The sequence below is a fragment of the Rattus norvegicus genome, chromosome 19 (assembly GCF_021556685.1).
Source record: "Rattus norvegicus strain SHRSP/BbbUtx chromosome 19, alternate assembly SHRSP_T2T, whole genome shotgun sequence".
In the NCBI taxonomy this organism is placed as follows: domain Eukaryota; kingdom Metazoa; phylum Chordata; class Mammalia; order Rodentia; family Muridae; genus Rattus; species Rattus norvegicus.
Window position 1 is genome coordinate 68,400,892 of NC_141552.1, and position 22,100 is coordinate 68,422,991.

Genomic DNA, 22,100 nt, shown 5'->3' on the forward strand with positions numbered 1-22,100 from the left:
TGAACATAAGCGCCGTGTGTTACACACTATGGAGAAAGAAACGTTGCTGTCAGCTGAACAATGAGGCCGTCCTTCGGTTCAGAGTCCTCATTGTACGCACTGAAAGAGTTTCTTCACATGCGTTTCGGCTCGAGGACGATCACACGCCATCCCTTTGAAAGGATAATACATCGGTTAAGGGTCTGCTCAGACGACTTCATCTTCATCGTCAAAGGCTTCCGAGATCTCTGTGGGTGTCAAGCTCAGAGGTGGATGTTTGTTTCCACTTAGCTTCCATCCTCCGAGTTAGCAGAGCCGTGGGCTGCAACCTCTTCCTTCAAGCGATGACTCTGGGAGGGTTTTCTGCTAGACTGGTGCCCTGCTTCAAGTTTTTTTGTTTGTTTGTGTTTGTGGTGTGTGCGTGTGAGGGGCTGGAGATCAACCTCAGGTTTTGCTCAGGAGACATCCATTGTTGCTGTAAAATTATAAAGAAAAAATGTTCTCTTTTATCCTGCACTAGATCTGGCACGCAACAGTCTGTCTTCCCATCTAGTTCCCAAGGCAGGCTGCCATCATGCCAAAACACACACATCTCAGTCCCATGGTGGCCCAGTGTCTCCAACCACCACACAATAATGTGATCGTTATGGTATTTTCATACATGTATACCGTGCATTTGATCATGGTCACCCCCCTTGTCCTCTCATGTCCACATCCACACTGATCAACCTGTTTCTAAAGAGCCCTCTAATGTTCGAGTGTATGTGTGTGTTGCCTGTATGCATGTTTGTGAACCACATGTGTGCCTGTAGAGACCAGAAGAGAGTGCCTGATCTCCTAGAACTGGAGTTGCAGATGTGAGCCATCACGAGGGTGCTGGGACTTGAACCACAGTCCTCTGCAAGAACAGCCAGGGCTCCAGTTCCCATGTTTCCAGTGCCTGCCCTCTTCCCCTCCCTCCCTCCCTGCGTTCCTTCCTCCCTTTCTTGGCGAACCAGTGAGTTTCACTAGGGTTGCTTACAGGAACTGAGAGCCTTGCCAGAGGCTGGAGTAAGGCCACCAGGAGCTGTCAAATGTGAGTGTTTGGGGTTGATGTCTTCAGTCCTCTGTGGACACCTCTAAATGGAGACTTGTTGGACCAAGTGGTAGGTTTAACTTTAGGACAAACTGGCAGAAGTGTTTTCTGTGGGGTTACACCTCCTTGCATTTTGAGGGTTGGGGGAATTTTTCTCACTTGCCAGTGTGGATGGGTCTCAGTTTAGCTGCTCTAGACCATTTGAATGGGTTGATATGGCTCTGCGGCTTTTGTTTGCACTCCCGGTGACTAGTATTGTCTAACACATTTTCATCTGTGTGTCGGCCATCTGCATGTGGCCCTTTGTAAAAGGCCCGGGAGTCTTTGTTCGGGTTTAATGCTGTTATTTCTGTTAATTGTTGAGTTGTAAAATTGAATCCTTTGTCAGTTGTCTGTAGTAAATAATTTGTCCCAGTTTGACTTGACTTCCCCACTCCCTTCCCTCTCCCTCTTCCCTCCCCCTCTTCCCTCCGCCTCTCCTTTCCTTCCACACTTCCCTCTGCCTTCCCTTTCCTCCTTCCTTCCCTCTCCCTTCCCTCTCACCCTCCCCTCCCCTCTTCCCTTTCCCTCTCCCTTCCTCTCAGCCTCTCCCCTCTCCCCTCCTTTCTCTCCTCTTTTCTCCCTTCCTCCTTCCCCTCCTCTCCTCCCCTTCCACCCCCTCCCCTCCCCCCTCTTTTGCGTTCCCTTACCCACCCTCCCCTTTATTCTGATTTTGTCTTTTTAAAATCTCTTTACTTTTGACAGTCTTATGTAGCCTAGGCTGACTGAAAACGTGCTGTGTAGACAAAGCAGGCCTTGAACTCTTGATCTTCCTGCTCCACCTTCCAAGGGCTGGGATTGCAGGTGTCTGTGTCCAGCTTCCCTGCCCAGCCTCTTGTGATGAGCTGAATGAAGCTTGTCTCCGGATGAAGCCCATTTATCAGGGGTTTTCTTTGGTGGTCCTGCTTTGTCCTCTGCAGGGCTCAGCCTGTTCCAGTCCCTTGCGTGTTCTTATTTCCTGCTCGTAGCTTCCCAGTTTTAACTTTGTTTTGCCCCTGAGGTGATTCGTGAGTGCTCCGAGGTGTGCGTGTGTCAGGTTTCCCATTGCCCCCTCATAGATAACCGGTTGCTTGGCGGCATCTGCGGAGCCAAGTGTCTTTCCCTTGCCGTTGCTCTGACTCAGTTGGCTTTTGGAGGACATGCCCAGTTTTTGGACTTCTGTTGTAGTTCGTTGCCAATTTGGTTTCGGATGCTCTCCGTCTTGATTTATGGAAGCAATAGCTTCGTGTCTTAAATGCAGACTGTTTGATGGCCCTGGCTTGTCTAGGTTTTCGCGTTTCCTTTTATATTTTAGGATGTGCCCATTCACTTCTACCAAAAGGCCTCATAAAATTTTGATAGGAATTGTATTAAATCTATGCATCAATCTGGGGCAAATTGAGACCCTAGGAGTTCCTAGTTTTCCAGTGGACATTTATAGCTTATCTCTGCAATCATTTAAGTCTTATTTCCTCTCGGTGGGTTTTCAAAAGCAGTTCCCAGGCCTGCCTAGGGTCCTTTAAACTCACCCCTACGATACTTCTTAGTCCTAAGATACGTTGTAAACTATATTTCAGAGAGATTGTCTCACCGTGGGCTGCTGCTGCTGTTTAGACACAGGGCTGATTCTTGTACCTGACCTCTCTGCTTTTGATACACTTCCTTCAGGGCTTTATGGCTTTTTCTTTCTTACGCCCCCAGCCACCTGTGGGTCCCCGCAGCCACCTGCGATGCAGGTGTTATTACAACCATATTTCACACCGCAGTTATGCCAAGTGCGCTCATTTGTTCTCGTGTTGCTTTAGTGAGGGCCTCTGCAGCTGTGACGAGAACGCTGAACGCTGACCAAATGCAACGGACAGACGGACCGTTACTGAAGGCAGCCAGGGCAGGAGCTCCAGCGGGAACCTGGAGGCAGGAATTGAAGCAGAGATCACAGAGGAGCGCTGCTTGCTTTTCAGCTATCTTCCTTCCTTTCTTTCTTTCTTTCTTTCCTCCTTTCTTTCTTTTTTCTTTTATTTTTTCGGAGCTGGGGACCGAACCCAGGGCCTTGCGCTTGCTAGGCAAGTGCTCTACCGCTGAGCTAAATCCCCAACCTTTTCAGCTACCTTTCTTATCAGCCAGTACAGCCTGTCCACGGGTGGCACCACAGGAGTCAGCCAGGACATCCTACACCCATTATCAATCAGGAATATTCCTGCAAGCATGCCTACAGGCTGACCTGATGGAGTAAATGTCTCAATCGAGGCTCCCCCTTCCCAGCTGTGTCAAGATTAGCCACCAAATATGTTTCGGATTTTGATAAGGGGGAAGGGCTTAATTTATCCCCACTCTAATTGAAAGGCCAGTGCCTTTCCACTGTGCATGCTGTGCCTATCCTTGGACATTTGGGTGTTGGGTGGAGTGATACCAGGGACTTTCCCTGGTCCTACTGGACATCTCTGTGTCATTTGCAGAGGCCCTGAACTTCCAGCTCTACCCAGCCTCTTGGTGTCGCAGCAGGATACCGTCATCCCTGGTGCTCACACTTGAGAATCTCACAGTTAATTTGCAGAAAGTACCAGCGTGTGTGGGGAGGTACCGAGGAGGCTCCACCCCGCTGGAGGAGGTTCTAGTAGATAGGGCTGCCGAGGGAGGGAGAATCATTCTCCTTTGGGAAGGAGGCAGGTTGCTCATGCTCTGGTTGATGGGTGGCCTTCACACCCGTGTGCCTATGGACAGCACTAATCAGGGGTCATTAATAATGAAGTGACGGGAAGTTGGGAGGAAGACATGGTGTGGGTAACAGAGGGAGGTCAACGGATATAGTGGTGGACAGATACGACCAATATGCGTTATAGAAATGTCCGAAGCTTTCGAAGAATACAAATATTACTTAAGAAGCACACACACAAACCCTTCCCTCCTCTGTCCCCCGCTGTGCCACAGGAAGCTGCTTCTCTACAGCCAAGGAGCTCGCAGAGGAGATTTGGGCCGTGTCATCGGAGCGGGAAGGGCTAGAGATGTTCCTGGGCAGGCTGCTGGCCCTCAGCTCCAGGAACACGAGAAGACTGGGCAGCGTCAAAGAGGACTACCTCAGGTGCAGGCAGGACCTGGCCCTCCAGGAAGCCGCCCACAGTGAGTAGTGGGCCCCAGACAAAGCCTCGGGGCAGCGTAGTGCTGACCTTGGATCCTGTGGCTAGATCGCCTTAGTGTGACAGTGTCACAGAACACCACCCAGACAGTTCATGGGGGACATGGCTGGCAGAGCCTTGGATAACAGGGTAGGGTCACCTATTAGCTTTTACTTTGCCTTTCTCTGACCTTTTCTGCTCTGCATTTGCTGGTGGACACAGTGGCTATAGCTTGCGTCACCCCCCCATCCCCAGGGAGGTTCTCCCTTGGTTCAGTCTTCCAGGATGCAGGCTACAGGCTGACACTGGGGGACTGAGAAGGAACTAGATGGTGGCTCTTCTGTTGGGGTGTCCTCTGAGGGTTGATTTTCTCCCTAGGAGAAGGACACAGGCAACATTGGTGCTGGCCCTACAGAAGGGCCAACATACTGTATGCCCTGTGTTCACTTAACAGACCATCCCTCACATTGATGTTGGGGTGGGGGGGGATCAGTGTTCAAAGTCTGAACAAGGAACCGTACCGCCAGCTGTCAGGGTTAGGCCTGCCACTGTAGGATGAGCAGACCAGTTTTTAAAGTTCTCCTGAACTATGTGCACTGTTGTTCCCTCCCTGTTCCAATCAGATGGTCAGTGATCGTGGTGTCTCTTGCCAATGAAGCCTCAGCTGGCTCAATAGCTCAGAGCAGAGCATTATTGTTTCATTTGACTCTTTTAATTTTCTTTTTAAAATATTTAATTTTTATTTTAAATTGTGTGTGTGTCTCTGTATGTGTGTCTCTGTGTGTGTGTGTGCGCCTGTGTGTTTGTGCATGTTAGTGTAGTACCTGCAGAGGCCAGAAGAGGGCGCCAGATGCCCTGGAGCTGGTGTTAGAATTACCTTGTGGGTGTTAGAAACAAAATTACCAGTTCTCTGTGAGAGCAGCCATTGTTCTTTTTTTTTTTTTTTTTTTTTTTTTTTTTTTTTTTTTTTTTGGTTCTTTTTTTTTCGGAGCTGGGGACCACCCAGGGCCTTGCGCTTCCTAGGTAAGCGCTCTACCACTGAGCTAAATCCCCAGCCCCGCAGCCATTGTTCTTAACCACTGAGCTCTCTCCCGGCTTCCCTGGTTTTAGAATAGAATAGAGTTCATTTGGGGGCATGGGAAGGGAATAGAGGCAGAGAAAGGGAGGGGACAGAGAAGGTGGCGGGGGAGATGGAAGAGAGGGAGAAAGGAGTCAGAATAAGCAAAGGGGGTCAGAGAGAGGAAAGGGTCGGAGAGTCAGTCTCTCTCTCTCTCTCTCTCTCTCTCTCTCTCTCTCTCTCTCTGCATGTTATTTTCACATTGGTCACGCAGAGCTCAGAGGGCAACCCTCAGGAGTCAGTTCTCCACCCATCTTCACAGGGGCACACCAAGCTTGCACAGGTCTCTACCCATTGAGCAACCTCACCCATCCCTTTCTCTCTTAAAGGCCAGACCTTCTGTTTATTTGTTTATCTTGTCGTATGCAGCCCTAGCCTGTGTGTGGAGTATCCATTAGCACAGTGCTGCGGGAGCTCCAGGGTCCCAGGCCCTGCAGGCTCCTTCTGTCATGACAGAGTGGAGCAGGGGAGAGCTCCAGAAGACCTTTGCTATTGACTTTGTTGTTTGTTTTTAAAAGTCGATGAATAAGAGAACCCGAAACGTTTCATAGTGTTACCACTCAGTTTTTACACAAAACGGAGGAATGGATTATATGGAAGAATAGAGGAGATATAAACAGATCTGAGTGAATCTAACCCGATGATATTTTCATTTGAATGGCGAGTGAGCTCTTAAAGCCGTTAATATCTTTAAAAAAAAATGCAGTGCGGGTAATTTTGAATCTCATCATTGTTACTTCACTAAATACTTTCAAGATGATGAATAAAACATAAACAAGGGGGACTGGGGATTGTTACAGGAGACGGCTGAATTGCAGATGGCTCGTGGCAGGGAATCTTTTGTGCTTCATTTGTGCTAGCATTTTGCTGGGTCAGCCACCCTCACCCTGCGTGTTTGCTTACAAGCGTGGCTTTGGATTACTCAAGCGAACAATCCAAGTGTTGGTAAGAACGTAGGTAACAAGGAAATTCTAAGTGAGTTTCTGGGGGCCCAGGGGATAGTTTAATGGTGAAGAAGAAGCAGCCTTGCAGAGCACCTGTGCTTGTCCTTCAGTTCTCATGGTGCGACGCCTTCTTCTGGTGTCTACAGGTACTGCACGCACATGTACGCACATGCAGAGACCGATGCACACTAACGCGACTTAAAACTAAATAGAAAACAAATTCCTGTGTGAACTGAAGCTTTCACCCATTGAGATGCAATAAAACCAGGCCGTAGCCTGGCCTCAGCTGCTTTTGGATCTTGAGAGGCGGTGGCAAGTCAGAAGGAACTCTGTGCTCAAGGTCAAATGTAGCTTAGGCAAGCAGGAAAGGCGAGCTGGGTCTGTATGGGCGTGATGCACTGCACCACAATCTTTTCAGTCTTGAGCCACATACCTGTTTCCTAGGCCTTAAAATTAAAAAACAAAAAGACCAACAACTGTGTGAGCCATTTGTGGGGAGAGGGTTATACGCATACTGAGTGCAGTGCACCCAGGAGCCAGAAGAGGGCGTTGGATCCCTTGGAACTAAAGCTCCAGGCACTGGCGAATCACCAGATGTGGGTAGGAGAACTGAATTGAGGTCTTTTGTAAGAGCAGTACATGTTTTTAATTGCCGAGTCATCTATGCAGCCCATAGATAAAATATCTTTTTTTTTTTTTTTTTTGGTTCTTTTTTTTTTTTCGGAGCTGGGGACCGAACCCAGGGCCTTGTGCTTCCTAGGTAAGCGCTCTACCACTGAGCTAAATCCCCAGCCCCAGATAAAATATCTTAAGATAAAACTCAGACGTGTGGGGTTGGGGATTTAGCTCAGTGGTAGAGCGCTTACCTAGGAAGCGCAAGGCCCTGGGTGGTCCCCAGCTCCGAAAAAAAAAAAAAAAGAAAAGGAAAAAAAAAAAAAACAACTCAGACGTGAGCACTGTTATGACACTAACCTTGGGTGCCACTCCTCAGGCACCTTTGACTTGGTTGTATTTTAAGATCTCCTCTAACTTGCCGATTTGCTTAGACTGGCTGACCAGAAAGCCCCAGGGGTCCTCCCTTCTCTGCCTCCATGAGCCTGGGATTATAAGTGTGCCTCATCTCACCCAGCTTCTTATGTGGGCTCCGGGGATTGAACTCAGGTCCTAGTGCTTACTACTAAGCTATATCTGCACCCCAATACAAAATGTTTAAAAACGTGATTTTTAACAGTGTTTGCAAGGGTCAAAGAGAGTCGTGTTGGGATGGAAGAGTGACTCTTAAGCCCAGGGACGTGAGCTCTCTTGTTCTGAGTTCCTTCATGAGATGATGCCAGATCCAGCCAGGAGGCAAAAGGCAAACCATAGCTGTTCCTTCACAGCTTCCCATGACTTTCCTGTTGTCATTGTTCTGGCCTTGACCTTGGTACCTGAAGGCAGTCAGCTGCAAGGATGACGGAAGCTGTCCTTATTCTGGGCAACCAAGTGCCCCTCGAAGCTCTAGGATTCTCTTTCTGCAGAAGAAGGAAAACTTTTCTCGTCCAAGGACCAATCAGCAGTGTTGTTCATGCAGAGGGCTCTTACTGGTAGGAAGCATTTCTGATAGCCATCCGAGATGGACTGACCTGTCTCACCATGGAGACGTCCTTGTGCCTCCTGTCCCTGGCTAGCTTGTGCATTCACTGAGGAGTGACATGCTGCTTCTAAGTCTTACTGGGCTATCCCAGAACCCAGCATGGTGGCCTTGGGCCACAAGCCTCTGTTCACTTTCGGTGAGGAGAAGAGTGATGTAAAGTGTTTGTTCTTTCTTCCTTGGTTTGGACTGTGGGTGCAGACCTCAGATCTCCTTGAGAACAGTGACAAGGGGGACTTTCTGGAAGATAATGGTGTGGTCCTGTTGTGTTAAATAATAAAAAAGGGCACCGTCCCACATTACTCTGGGCACTGGTGGGTCACATGGCACCGGTGGGGTGGTCTCATCTCTGCATACTCTCTGACCCTTTGGTCTAAACTCTTTCCACCTGACTCGATAAATTCCCATGGTGGGTTGCTACCACACCAGCCCCACACATCAAATTCTGTGACTGCCTGGGGTGCCCTGCCGCCGTACCTTTCTCTGGAACTCAGCTGGGACACAGCATGAAGGTAAACACCACACAAACTTAGTTTAGTATCAACAGGTAACTCAATCGCTGGGCACAACCACTAACATCCTAATTAGTGAGCCATTCTAAGCTAAGCTAAGGATCTGTCAGGATCCACCATCTAACTGGGGGCCTCTAGTTCATTATATCTTCTACCCCAAGCTCTCTCTCCATCCAAAAAGCCACAAGTCCTCCTCTCCTCCTCTCTTCCCCTCTCTGACCTGGAAGTCCCACCTACTCCTTGCCCAGTGATTGGTCCCCTGAAATCTTTATTCATTAGAGGAAGGTCCTTGCCACATGGTCCCGTTTGGATAATTATTGGTTTGCTTTATTTTTGAGGCAAGGTCTCCTGTAGTTAAGACTGGTCTTGAACCCAATCTATAGTTGAGGGTGATATTGAGCTCCTGATCTTTCTGCAGCCACCTCCTCAGGGCTGCTATTAGGGTCATGCAGTTCCTTATACCTGTTTTGTGCTGTGCTGGAACTGGCTTTCTGTATACTCTGCCAGCCAAACAGCCTCAGCCCAGTTGGATGTTCAGATTGAGGTGACGAGAAAGGGGCAGAAACACAATATAGTTTCAAGGGCAAAGGTCAACAGACATGGCTGCTGCCTTCGAATCCATAGGCTTCTGTTACGGTGAGATACTCCTGTGAAGAGGAGAGGAAGAAAGACTTTAGTTTGGAGACATCAAGTCACACACTTGAATTCTGAGGAGTGTTTAGTAGAATGGGGCAAAATGGAAAAGTGGCCTCTACATCCCCTGAACCAGCAGCCTTTATGTAGCATGCATTTTAATATCTAATATTTTTTAAATAAGGGAAAGTGAGGTGAAAAAAATCACTAACTAATTTTAGGGATTTTTTTCCCTAGGAAAAAAAGAACCTTAAGATTTATACAGCTGTTTCTCCATCTCCTGTATATGACTTGATACTCTGTATTGTGCTTTATTAACACTGTTGATTTCATACTAGAACTCAGATATAAAGAAACCAACGTGGAGGGAAGAGATTTCACACAGAGTAATCAGGCTAGAATTTAAATAGGACATCATTAGCATGGTAATGTGTTTCTCTGGTTCGGCAGGCTGCCTGAGGAGATCTGGGTTTACAGCTGGTGAGCCTTCCGGACTCCCTGTTGGGATTCAAGCAGTTTCCAGGGAGAAGGCCAAGGGGTTGGATTTCATATTTCTGGGAGATATGAACTAAATGTAGAGCTTGTCCATATGGACATCTGGTCAACCCCAAACCATCAGTAGACAACTATCAAGTCACTGCTCGTTTGTCATCCCTCCTGATTTCCATCTCTACAGTCCTTGAAGGGTTTGAATTAAACAGGATGCTGTGGACCAATCAACCCAGGGAACACAAAGCCAGACAGCAGGGAACCAGGAACACAGGACCAGAGACAGTGGAGCCAGGAACACAAAAGCAAGCAAGGATAGAAAGGTAAGGACTCTCAAAACCTACAGGGTCAAAACTAGGCGAGACTGAAAGTGATGGCGATGAACAAAGTCTGTGTGGTGGTCAGCCTTCATTTTCAAGTCACTGAGTCAGCTTCCAGCCTCCACATTTTATGATTCCGTGTTTCGTACCGCCATGTCCCCTAGCTGTGTCTTCCCTGGCTCCATGTCCCCTTGCTTCACATTCTTTTTTTTTTTTTTAATATTTTATTTATTTATTATATATATGAGTACACTGTAGCTGTCTTCAGACACACCAGAAGAGGGCATCAGATCTCATTACAGATGGTTGTGAGCCACCATGTGGTTGCTGGGATTTGAACTCAGGACCTAGGGAAGAGCAGTCGGTGCCCTTAACCACTGAGCCATCTCTCCAGCCCCCACATTCTTGCTTCTGTGTTTATCAGTTACCCCCATGGGGATGCATGATGGTTTGGGTGTATGACACCAAACAGCAGTGCACAGCTCTGTGATCATCACTGCGTTTAGAGGAGGCCCTCAGCTCTGTGCATCTGCTGGATTTTCAGTTTGGCATATTGCTCTTGGCAGCTGCATTTCAGATGGCCTGGGCTTGGGGAACCTGCAGAGGTGTGTGGTCACATTCACACACTCACACTACTGAGAAGGTTCTAGTGGAGCTGCAAGTTTCTCAGAGAACAGCTCACTGCTGGGTTTGGGTTGGGTTACTATGTGCAGGAATTGTAGTAACGGTTAATATGTATAGGATGTGTGGAAACTGTAGCCAAGGTTACTATGGGTAGGAACTGTAGCCAAGGTTACTATGTATAGGAACTGTAGCAAAGGTTACTATGTGTAGAAACTATAGCAAAGGTTACTATGTATAGGAACTGGAGCAAAGGTTACTATGTGTGGGAACTGTAGCCAAGGTTACTATGGGTAGGAACTGTAGCAAAGGTTACTATGGGTAGGAACTGCAGCCAAGGTTACTATGGGTAGGAACTGTAGCCAAGGTTACTATGTATAGGAACTGTAGCAAAGGTTACTATGTGTACAAACTATAGCAAAGGTTACTATGTGTAGAAACTATAGCAAAGGTTACTATGTGTAGGAACTGCAGCCAAGGTTACTATGTGTAGGAACTGGAGCAAAGGTTACTATGTGTAGGAACTGGAGCAAAGGTTACTATGTATAGGAACTGCAGCCAAGGTTACTATGTGTGGGAACTGGAGCAAAGGTTACTATGTATAGGAACTGCAGCCAAGGTTACTATGTGTAGGAACTGGAGCAAAGGTTACTATGTGTAGGAACTGCAGCCAAGGTTACTATGTGTGGGAACTGGAGCAAAGGTTACTATGTATAGGAACTGCAGCCAAGGTTACTATGTGTAGGAACTGGAGCAAAGGTTACTATGTGTAGGAACTGCAGCCAAGGTTACTATGTGTAGGAACTGGAGCAAAGGTTACTATGTATAGGAACTGCAGCCAAGGTTACTATGTGTGGGAACTGGAGCAAAGGTTACTATGTGTGGGAACTGGAGCAAAGGTTACTATGGGTAGGAACTGCAGCCAAGGTTACTATGTGTAGAAACTATAGCAAAGGTTACTATGTGTGGGAACTGGAGCAAAGGTTACTATGTGTGGGAACTGGAGCAAAGGTTACTATGTGTGGGAACTGGAGCAAAGGTTACTATGTATAGGAACTGGAGCAAAGGTTACTTTGTGTGGGAACTGGAGCAAAGGTTACTATGTGTAGGAACTGCAGCCAAGGTTACTATGTGTGGGAACTGGAGCAAAGGTTACTATGTATAGGAACTGCAGCCAAGGTTACTATGTGTGGGAACTGGAGCAAAGGTTACTATGTATAGGAACTGCAGCCAAGGTTACTATGTGTAGGAACTGGAGCAAAGGTTACTATGTGTAGGAACTGCAGCCAAGGTTACTATGTGTGGGAACTGGAGCAAAGGTTACTATGTATAGGAACTGCAGCCAAGGTTACTATGTGTAGGAACTGGAGCAAAGGTTACTATGTGTAGGAACTGCAGCCAAGGTTACTATGTGTAGGAACTGGAGCAAAGGTTACTATGTATAGGAACTGCAGCCAAGGTTACTATGTGTGGGAACTGGAGCAAAGGTTACTATGTGTGGGAACTGGAGCAAAGGTTACTATGGGTAGGAACTGCAGCCAAGGTTACTATGTGTAGAAACTATAGCAAAGGTTACTATGTGTGGGAACTGGAGCAAAGGTTACTATGTGTGGGAACTGGAGCAAAGGTTACTATGTGTGGGAACTGGAGCAAAGGTTACTATGTATAGGAACTGGAGCAAAGGTTACTTTGTGTGGGAACTGGAGCAAAGGTTACTATGTGTGGGAACTGGAGCCAAGGTTACTATGTGTGGGAACTGGAGCAAAGGTTACTATGTATAGGAACTGGAGCAAAGGTTACTATGTGTGGGAACTGGAGCAAAGGTTACTATGTGTGGGAACTGGAGCAAAGGTTACTATGTGTAGGAACTGGAGCAAAGGTTACTATGTGTGGGAACTGGAGCAAAGGTTACTATGTGTGGGAACTGGAGCCAAGGTTACTATGTGTGGGAACTATAGCAAAGGTTACTATGTATAGGAACTGCAGCCAAGGTTACTATGTGTGGGAACTGGAGCAAAGGTTACTATGTGTGGGAACTGGAGCAAAGGTTACTATGGGTAGGAACTGCAGCCAAGGTTACTATGTGTAGAAACTATAGCAAAGGTTACTATGTGTGGGAACTGGAGCAAAGGTTACTATGTGTGGGAACTGGAGCAAAGGTTACTATGTGTGGGAACTGGAGCAAAGGTTACTATGTATAGGAACTGGAGCAAAGGTTACTATGTGTAGAAACTATAGCAAAGGTTACTATGTGTGGGAACTGGAGCAAAGGTTACTATGTGTGGGAACTGGAGCAAAGGTTACTATGTGTGGGAACTGGAGCAAGCACTGTAGATCTTGCCACAGTCCTTGATCACTATTGAATCTAGATTCTTTCCCACCCATGAGATTAATGCGTCCCTGGTTTCAGGGTCAATGATGTCAGTCAGCCAAACAGTTACAGAATTGTGTTTCATATTTACAACATGATTTGGAAGTAGTTGCCACTCGGATGGTTTTTAGAATTTAGCTGGGACAGCCCTGTTCTGTGAGCAGCAGTGTCTCTTGTCCAGCTCTTCAGAAGTTTAAATGTGAGCTCCTCAGAGACCTCACCCTCCACTGCTCTTTACTGTGTTCCCAGTTTGCATTTCTTGGATTCCTTGCTTATGCACAGAGGAGTTAGACCTAGTGTGGATTTCATTGTTCTTAGAGAAGGAGTGGTTTCTGATACGTTGTCATCCCTTTTTGGTGGTATCTCCCCTCTCACCCCTCCTGTAAGAAGCAGGCATTTTGCTAGAGCTAGACATAATGCAATTCCTACATCCCTGGATCACTAATGCTGCCGGCTCTGGTGGGAGGACTGTTTCATACATGGGGAAACTGAGACAAGGTTGCATCTTATAGCCTCACAGAGAGAAGCCTGAGAGCCCTCTCCTTCTAAGGTTTCACCTTGACATGGGGTTTTGTTCTGTTTGATGGGATTCCTAAGGAAGGCTTATCCCTCAGGCTCACTACTACAGCTGAGTACAAGCAGGATGATGTGGAAGCCCGATGATGGCCAGAGGCCCTCTAAAGGGTTGATGAGTAGGCCATACAAGGAAGCTGCTGAAGTTAGACCCTAATGAACCAACTCATTTCTTCTTCACCAAGCTTGAGATATGGCTTTTCTCATGCTTACTCTACCACTGAAGCACAGGAGGAGAGATGTGTGCATCTCCTGGCTGGCGAAAGGCTTCTCTCGCTTTTCCCACTGTCATCTCTTGTTCTTTTCACTAGAACCACTAAAGCAACACTTCGTGGCCATAGGGATGTTTTCCTTCCAAAACTGTGTGGTGATCTCCTGGTCTGCTGGTAAATGTGGCCCTGGGAGCTGAAGGAGGGGGCTCCAGAAAATGGTAGATGGAAACTCTCCATGTCTTTGAAGGCTGGTGGACAGGCCGGCCTGTGGAGCTGCCTGGGCTTTCCTGTGGGCAGCATAGGTTCTCAGTGGCTTCCCACCTATGCTCAGAACAACAGGCATTCAGCATGCAGTTGAAGAGCTCTTCTCAGTCTCTGTGGACACAGGCAGGAGATGCTGCTGGACCATGCTGCAGGAAGATGTCCTTGCCTCATTTCTTCTCTCTTCAGCCATCACCTCCTCATGGCTCCATCATCTCCTCATGGCTCCATCACCTCCTCCATGACTCCATCACCTCCTCCATGGCTCTATCACCTCCTCAGTGACTCCATCACCTCCTCAGTGACTCCATCACCTCCTCCGTGCCTCCATCACCTGTGCCATGGCTCCATCACCTCCTCAGTGACTCCATCACCTCCTCTGTGACTCCATCACCTGTGCCATGGCTCCATCACCTCCCCATGGCTCCATCACCTCCTCCATGGCTCCATCACCTCCTCTGTGGCTCCATCACCTCTTCCATGGCTCCATCACCTCCTCTGTGGCTCCATCACCTGTGCCATGGCTCCATCACCTCCCCATGGCTCCATCACCTCCTCAGTGACTCCATCACCTCCTCCATGGTTCCATTACCTCCTCTGTGGCTCCATCACCTCCTCCATGCCTCCATCACCTCCTCTGTGGCTCTATCACCTCCCCCATGGCTCCATTACCTCCTCTGTGACTCCATCACCTTCTCTTGACTCCATCACCTCCTCTGTGGCTCCATCACCTCCTCCATGCCTCCATCACCTCCCCCATGGCTCCATCACCTCCTCATGCTTCTTCCCTCCTCTTCTGGAGTATTTCGCACCCTTAGCTCCATCACCCACTCCTTGCATCCTTTCAGTTCCATCCCGATTACTTCTCCATTACCAATACTGCACCACATCCCCCCGTGGCACCTTCCACTGCCCCCAGGAGTCTGCACAGGACAAACTTTGTCCGTGCTCCCTGTCCTCCCTGCTTACGTTTGCAGCTTGCATCTTTCTGGCCTGATTCTGGAAGGGCGATCGTTGCTCCTGCATTAATGCTCCGTGACTATTCATTCTGTTCTGCCATGTTTAATGGAATACTTAATGACATCGATGGAGAAGCCCACAGACTATAAATAACACTTTCTTTGGTATTAAACGGGTTTTATAAAATTTAGAGCACATTTTTTTCACCAAGAGCTCCGACATTAATATTCATAGTGAGCCCCAAAGTAGAAGCTATTCTATCTTAGCATAATGAGTTTACGGTATGTTTCAAAGTCAGTTGCAATTGTGCTCTCTGCTATGACAATTACAAAGGTCCTCTTGTCTTGCAGGCTCGATTACAGCTGTAAACCAGCTTGTGGCTGTCACCGTAAAATGTACTAGGGCACCGTGCACAAGTGCAAGGGGGAGACAGACTTAACCCCTGAAGTATGGTCATTCCAAACGACCAAACCTGAACATGCCTTAGATGGTATATGGGCAGAGAAACTTCTAAACTAAATCCTTCTGTCTTTTTATTGATTGAATTGTTTGAGCCCTATAAAGTTAGATATAATGAGGTCCCTAGACATTGGATACAGAAATTTTACATTAAGACACATGTGCATTCCTGATCTCTCTCTATTTTTCTGTGTCACTTAGGAAAAACAGTTATCTTCTATACTGACACGAGGGGTTGTTCTTGTTTTAATTCCTCATGGAGAGCTTTGATGTGGGGACAGGGAGGAGATGGAAAGTAGATTTACTTTTGGAGCCTGGGGGAGTCACTGGTGTGGCAGTGGTGGGCTTACATGTGGAGCTTTTAGAGGACGCATTTATCAAGTTAGCAGGTAACAAAAAAAGAACCAAAAAAAAAAAAAAGTTAGCAGGTAACTTCTAGGGGAGGAAAGAAGCCAGTGGGAACGTGTATGCGCAGGCACAGTAGCCAGTGTCAGGAAGCCTGTTTCTCAGCCTGGTTTTCAAATGCATGTCGATTGCCACGCCGAGTCTCAATAGCCGGGTTCCCCCTCCGCAATGCCCACTTTTCCCGTTGCTGTTACCGAGTTTCCGATACGAGAATACTTAAGGGCTTTTGGAAGATGGCAACAATATCCAGGCCTAGACTGCCAAAGTCTCCAAGAAAAAACCTGGGCAAAGTCAGAGAACAGCTATCAGAAGAGGCGGGTGGTGCCCAAGTAGCAGTAGCTTACATAGCAGAGTAAAACAGGGAGCTTCACTAAGCAGAAGGCAGCAGGTGCCTAGCCCATCCTGGGTGTGTTCTCTGTGAGAGAGGAGCGAAAGGGGACAGCTTTTCTGCCTCTAAGAGTTGCAAAGTGATGCTGTATTTTAATTATTTCAAATATGGTAAGAAAAAAAAGGGGGGGAGGCAGGGACCTTCTATTTAAAGGTAACACAGAGGGATGGTGGACAACTTCAGACTTTTCTGATACACTTTCCTTTTGGAGTGGCCTGAGACCCGGGCTCTTGGCTCTCTGCGTGTCAGCCTTCAAAGACACAGGAACTAATGATAGCCCAATGCTTCAGAATTGGGTTTCTTGAGGCCACCACTGTCACCTCATGTCTCAGACACCCTCTCAGGGAAACTGGCTTTGGCAGCCCATGGAGGTCAGAGTCAGGGCAGAAATGTTTGCCAGGAATGCATGTCTGATGGGATCTGCCACTCCTGACTTCTTGAGGGGCCCCACAACCCACAGGACCAGTACCCACCCAGCCTCCATCAGCAGTGCCCCACCCCCAGTCCCTTCTCCACGTCAGTGGTTGTCACTGTAAATGTCCTTACTTGTCTGTGGCATTGGCTTATAAGAGTCTCAGAGCCTGCTTTTCATCTGTCTTCTTCCCAGACAATCTGAGGCCCCCAGGAATCCACCTGCAAATGGGTCCTCATCCACCTCAGATTTAGGTGGACACCTGAGTCATGTCTCAGTGGTGTGTTCCCATCGACGTTGAACACACAGGTGATCACGGACATACCCACCCTTTTGTGTCACTGTGACCAAAAAGAAAGTAAACCTAAGGGGAAAGGATTTTTTTTGGTTTGTGGTTTTGGAAGGTTCTGTGCAATTTTAGTTTTTTCTAATCTTATTTTTAATGATGGTTCTTAAATGCTTTAACCTCCCTTGTAGCCCACCACCCTCCAGAGGTAGTAGAAAAGGAAGGATACGGAAGGGAAGGGTGCAGGGAGGAGAGGGGAGTGTGTTGGGGCGAGGTGGACCTGTTTAGAAAGGATCTTTGGAGCAACTCCCATCAGTGGTAGCTGGAGACTAGCAGTTCAGTTCACAGGTCAGCAGCTCAGTCCACTCGCAAACCCTTCACGGGTATACCAGCAGTCCAGTTCGGTAGAGTCGGGATAGCAAACAGGTGGCACAACCTAGCAGAGACAGCCAGGCCTCGGCCTCAGCAAGAGTCAGCAGGTGGGACCAGGGCCAACAGAAACACCAGGCTGTGCCTCTCTCAGCAACGAGATCAGGGAAGACTTGAGACTAACAAGCATTGCACAGCTAGCTGTATAAGCAAGCCGAGCTCAGCCAGTCACTGTCCGTTGAGTCCTTTTTTACTCCCTCCAAAATCACGTATCCTCCACACGTGAGTCTGTCTCGGCTGACATCACTCTGCCAATCAGCCCCAAGTCTGTGGAAGCAGCAAGAAACTGAAGTGCACCGCCAAAAGTTTTCAGTGCATCTCTCTCCCTTTAGAGTCCCGACAAATGCAGCTCAACTACACAGTGTAAGTTGGACTAATAAGTGGGTGTTGCTGGCGAAAAAAAATCCTTCATCACGTGTCCTTTCATGTGCTTGCTTGAGTAGAACATCCTTTTTCTTGTGTCTGCCTCAGGGAAACGTTCCTTCGTGTGTTTGCCCCAGCAGAACACCGTCCAACATTTCTGTCCATCACGGTTAGGAGAGCGAGGCAGAGAGCAGAGTGGCTCACAGGATGGCTGCCAGGAATCATGAGGGGACATAAGGAGGTGAGGAACTGGAGCACCTAAGGACACACTCCAGGGATCTACTTCCACCATCACAAAGGCTGAAAGCAAAAGATTAGGATATTATTTTTGGAGCCAGCTGGAGCAGAGGAACCTGACACCTTTGTTGGGAAAGAGTCTGGTGAGGGGAGCTTGTCCTCAGAGCTCAAGGTCAACCTGGGACATTTCACAGGAAGGACTTTACAGGAGTAAAAAAAAAAAAAAAAAATCAGTGATTCAGAAATTTCCCAGCTAGAAGTGATAGGATGTGAACCTCAAAGCCTCAATAAACAAATATTCCAAATGATCTTTTCTCTCTTCCTCTCTCCTTCCGGGTATTGAACTTAGGTCATCAGGCTTGGAGTGAGAGCCTTTTCGTTCTTATCCATCTTCCTATCCCCTTTGTATTATTGATCACTAGTCCTATACACTCCCTGCCTTAAACATCTATTATCTTCATCCCCAGGAGATTGTTTGAAGGGGGACGTGCCCCGGGGACACTTACATTTCTCTTCCTCATTTTAATTCATCTGAAAATGGAGACAAGGCTCCGATTTGTGGCTCAATTTGAAATATGAAAAAACTAGGCTTGTCTGTTCTCACTGAACGTTTTCATGTGTGCATTTAGTAAAGGTTCTGGATGCTACCTCAGCTCTTAACTTACTGAAATGTGCCAACCAAATCACCCTAGTACCGTGAGGATCTGAAATTCTCTTAGGGGTGAGGACTCTGCCTTGTGCTCTGCCTGTTCCTATGATGCTCTGCTCTCTGGCTGCACCAATCCCATGGTGCTCTGCTCTGCACTGTTCTCAGGTTGCCACACTCTCATAGTACTCTGCTCTCTGCAACACCCATCCCCCAACTCCCATGGTGCTCTGCTTTCTGGATGCCGGTCTCCCATGGTGCTCTGCTCTCTGGCTGCCCCGCCCCCGTGGTGCTCTGCTCTCTGGCTTTTGTACTCCAGGCTTTGTTTGTGGCTTGGCTCCATACCTGCTGAGGCTTCAGGGAATATAAACTCTCACAAATATTTATTGAGCCTAGCGACCAACCGTGGGATGGGAGATGAGCCGTTCCATGTATATGGAAATCTGCACTTTGAGCTGGATTGCGTGATCACCTGACCCAGAGCACTGGAACCTGATAGCCCCTGTGATCTGCAGGACAAGGCAGACCAGGGACTTCCTGCAGTGGAGAAGGGGGAGGAGCTGACTCACTCCATCTTTCCCCAACCCCGCATCCCTCTTTGTTGCTGGGATGTCAGTCGCGATGCTGTGGAAAGAACACTTTGAAATCTACAGTTGCTGGTGTTGTGTTGCGTTTACTGACATGCTTCTCCAGCTCCAGCAGCACAGCGGAGCATCCCGAGTTCATGTTGTCCCACATCCCTGCTCAGGATCACGGCCCGAGGCTTGGAAATCCCATGAGTCCTTGCTGCAGCATGGCGCCGGGGAATGGGCTGTCCCTGTGTGAGCAGTTGCTTGGTTCCACTCAGGAGGGAAATGAAGTCGAGGGTTTCCTCTCACGTTCTTGGGCTTTGTGTCAGACTTCCCATCTCTCTGACAAATACCTGAGAGAAACAAGTTCAAAGGTCAAGAGTTTATGCTGGCTCAGGGTTTCAGAAACGTCAGACTGTGTGCAATCTGGTTCCTTTGTCTCCGGGCCTGTGGGGAGGCAGAACATCGTGGTGGAAGGATGCGGAGCATAGGGACTCACATCACAAATACTGGAAGCAGAGAGAATAAGCAGAAGCCAGAGCCATACCCCTAGTGACTAACTTCCTCCACAGACCCCGCCTTCCACAGTCCTGCACAGCCCTTCCGTCTGCCAGGCATCGATTTAGATTTTGAAACCATGGATGGATTAAACCACTGAGTCCTCATGCTTTGGTCACCTCTGGAAAGGTCCTCACAGCTATACAGTCAGCGGTGCAGAGTCCCCCTGGGACCTCCTCGGTTAACATCGAATCCCTTGGTCCTGGCACATTTCCACTTATAATTTGTTTAAAAATGTTTGCATTTGATTTCCTAGACATCTGTCATTTATGGAACTCAAAGCTATGTGGACAGTTACCACCATCTGGGTGTCATGATGGACGGGTTTAGTTTGAGTATCATTGTCACGTCATTTGCTTCTGGGCCTTGCTTTCCTCACTGAGGAGGTATGGCCTGTAGTGGATATCCCGTGAGGACCTGCCAGTTGCTTGGGTGATGCTGAGAATTTGAATAACACAGGTGGTGGATGAGCCACTTTTCATCACTACAACAAAATATCCGACTAATTCAGGGAGGATGCTTTTTGTTCCCGGTTTCAGAGGGGTCAGCTCAGGTCAGCAGACACTGTTGCTTCTGAGCCTGTGTGTCATAGCGGGGGCGTGGTGGGGCGTGGCCAGAGGCGTGGCCAGAGGCGTGGCAGAGCCAAACTCATGGTGAATGGCAAACAGAGAGACTGTTGCGAAGCTCTGTCTTCTGTGCCAGTCCTTCATCCTCAAGACAGAAGCTGTGGCTGTGTGACTGTTGACAGTCCTCCTGGAAGGAGGGGGTAGGGAGAGTTATTGGACCTCACCTGAGTATCTGACTTCTCCCGGGCCAAGTGTAGGGGGGATTCCTCACTGTCGGAAGAAGACAGGCCATACAATATGGGCAAAGAACTGGGCTGGCCTCAACAGCCTGGCTCCCATAGCTGCTTTGTCTAAACACTATCAGGAAGGTATACGGGAAGAAACCCTAACGCCCTGCAACAACTACCACACCTCACCTTGGAGTCTGGAACCTCCAAAGGGGCTGGGACACAGAGAGAATGCCAGCTGTGCCTCAGCTCGATGCCTGGTCAAGCCTCAGTGGAAATTAATTCGGGTGAACTGCTGTGCTAAAGGCAGTTGTTGAACGAACATCAGAACATCAGCCATCCACGAGGGTCGACTCTGTTGTTCCAACGCAAAGTTAGATAACTGAGTAATTCAGTTTCCCTGTAAAACGTGCCTCACCAGCAAGTCTTGTGGGAACATGGACAAGGTGTGAGGTGAGCAGGAGTGGGATCCAGGGCAGAGACCCACTGACTCTGTGAGCTCTAAGAGGCTAGTGATCAGATTGAATTCTGTGTCCACCCAAGGTGGGAAAGATTTCACGCCTGGGCAGCAGGTGGGCGAAAGCCAATAGGAGAGGGACTCAGAGAAACGCTGTTGCTGGACTTTTCATAGGTCTGGGTCTCACAGCAGAAGTCTTCCCACACTGGAAAGAATCTGGCATCTCGTAGATTTTTCTAGTACTTGGAAAGGGTTAAAGACGTTGGTAGCCAAAGACACATTCGGCATGGCGCAAGAACAAGAGAAGACAGTTTGTGTTGGAGGGAAGGATGATGCTTCTAGAGACTCTCCAAAGTTGAGCTGACAGGAGTGGGAAGGTCCTCCAGGAAGACATTAAGAAAACAAAAGTTAGGTTTCTGCTCCTCATTGCTTTGTGCCATTATAATTTTGCCAATCAGGGACACTGTACTCATCTGGGCCTTTGGACTCATCACTGTTAAATGTTCCCATCCCGCCCATTCCTTGTCTGTTTCTTTGCTTTGAAGGAGGCCATTTCTCTACCTGACAAAGGCAGCTTCTTCTGTCTGAGCCAGGGGCATCCACACACAAGACTCTGGCAAACAATGCTTGACCAAGTACCGGATGCTTCTTGGGTCAAACATCTGAAAAGAATTCTGAGCCTCGTTCACTGTTTTTTGCCTTTGAGTGAACTAGTTTCCCAGTTTATCTAAAGACAAGTCTTCGACTTAATTTCCTTCTGTTTCTGCAAATGTCGCCATAGACAAACCCAAAGAAAAGCTCCACCCTGGCTTCCTCAGAGCCTCCAAGGACCCTGCGAACATTTGGACAGACATGTTGCTTTTGAAAATATATCAGCCCGGTCAGCAGATTTGCCAATTCATGGCTGTAATTGTCTTAATGTGACTTGTGACATGGGACAGTGATGTCCCTGTCACTCACTAAAAAGCCTTCCCCCAACAGGAATGCTTGGAGTACTGTATAAATATCGTTTAGCCTGTGTCTGCATGGGAGGTAGTCATTGTGGGGAAACTGAGGCCATGAGAGTGAAACATGCCTGTGCATGTACTGCTGGTGGATAGCTAGTGTTTGCAGGTTTCCCATCTGCAGTGGGCATGTGGGTATCCCATGATGGAGGTCGTCAGCCTACTTATCGAGGGGTATGTAAGACAGCCAGCCACTTGATTAGGGGGTAGTAAAAGACAAATACATCTTCGTTAGCTGTGAAAGAGTGGCCCATCATCACAGCGCC

At 48.1% G+C, this 22,100-nt stretch overlaps 1 protein-coding gene across 3 annotated transcripts in view; it reads left to right on the plus strand.

Moving 5' to 3' along the window:
* The window catches only part of Disc1 (DISC1 scaffold protein), a 210,506-nt gene that overhangs the window by 102,866 nt on the left and 85,540 nt on the right, over window positions 1-22,100 (plus strand). For all 3 annotated transcript variants that reach the window (NM_175596.3, XM_087594717.1, XM_087594718.1), the window contains 1 exon segment: window positions 4,001-4,189. In NM_175596.3, coding sequence (NP_783186.2) covers window positions 4,001-4,189 — 189 coding nt within the window.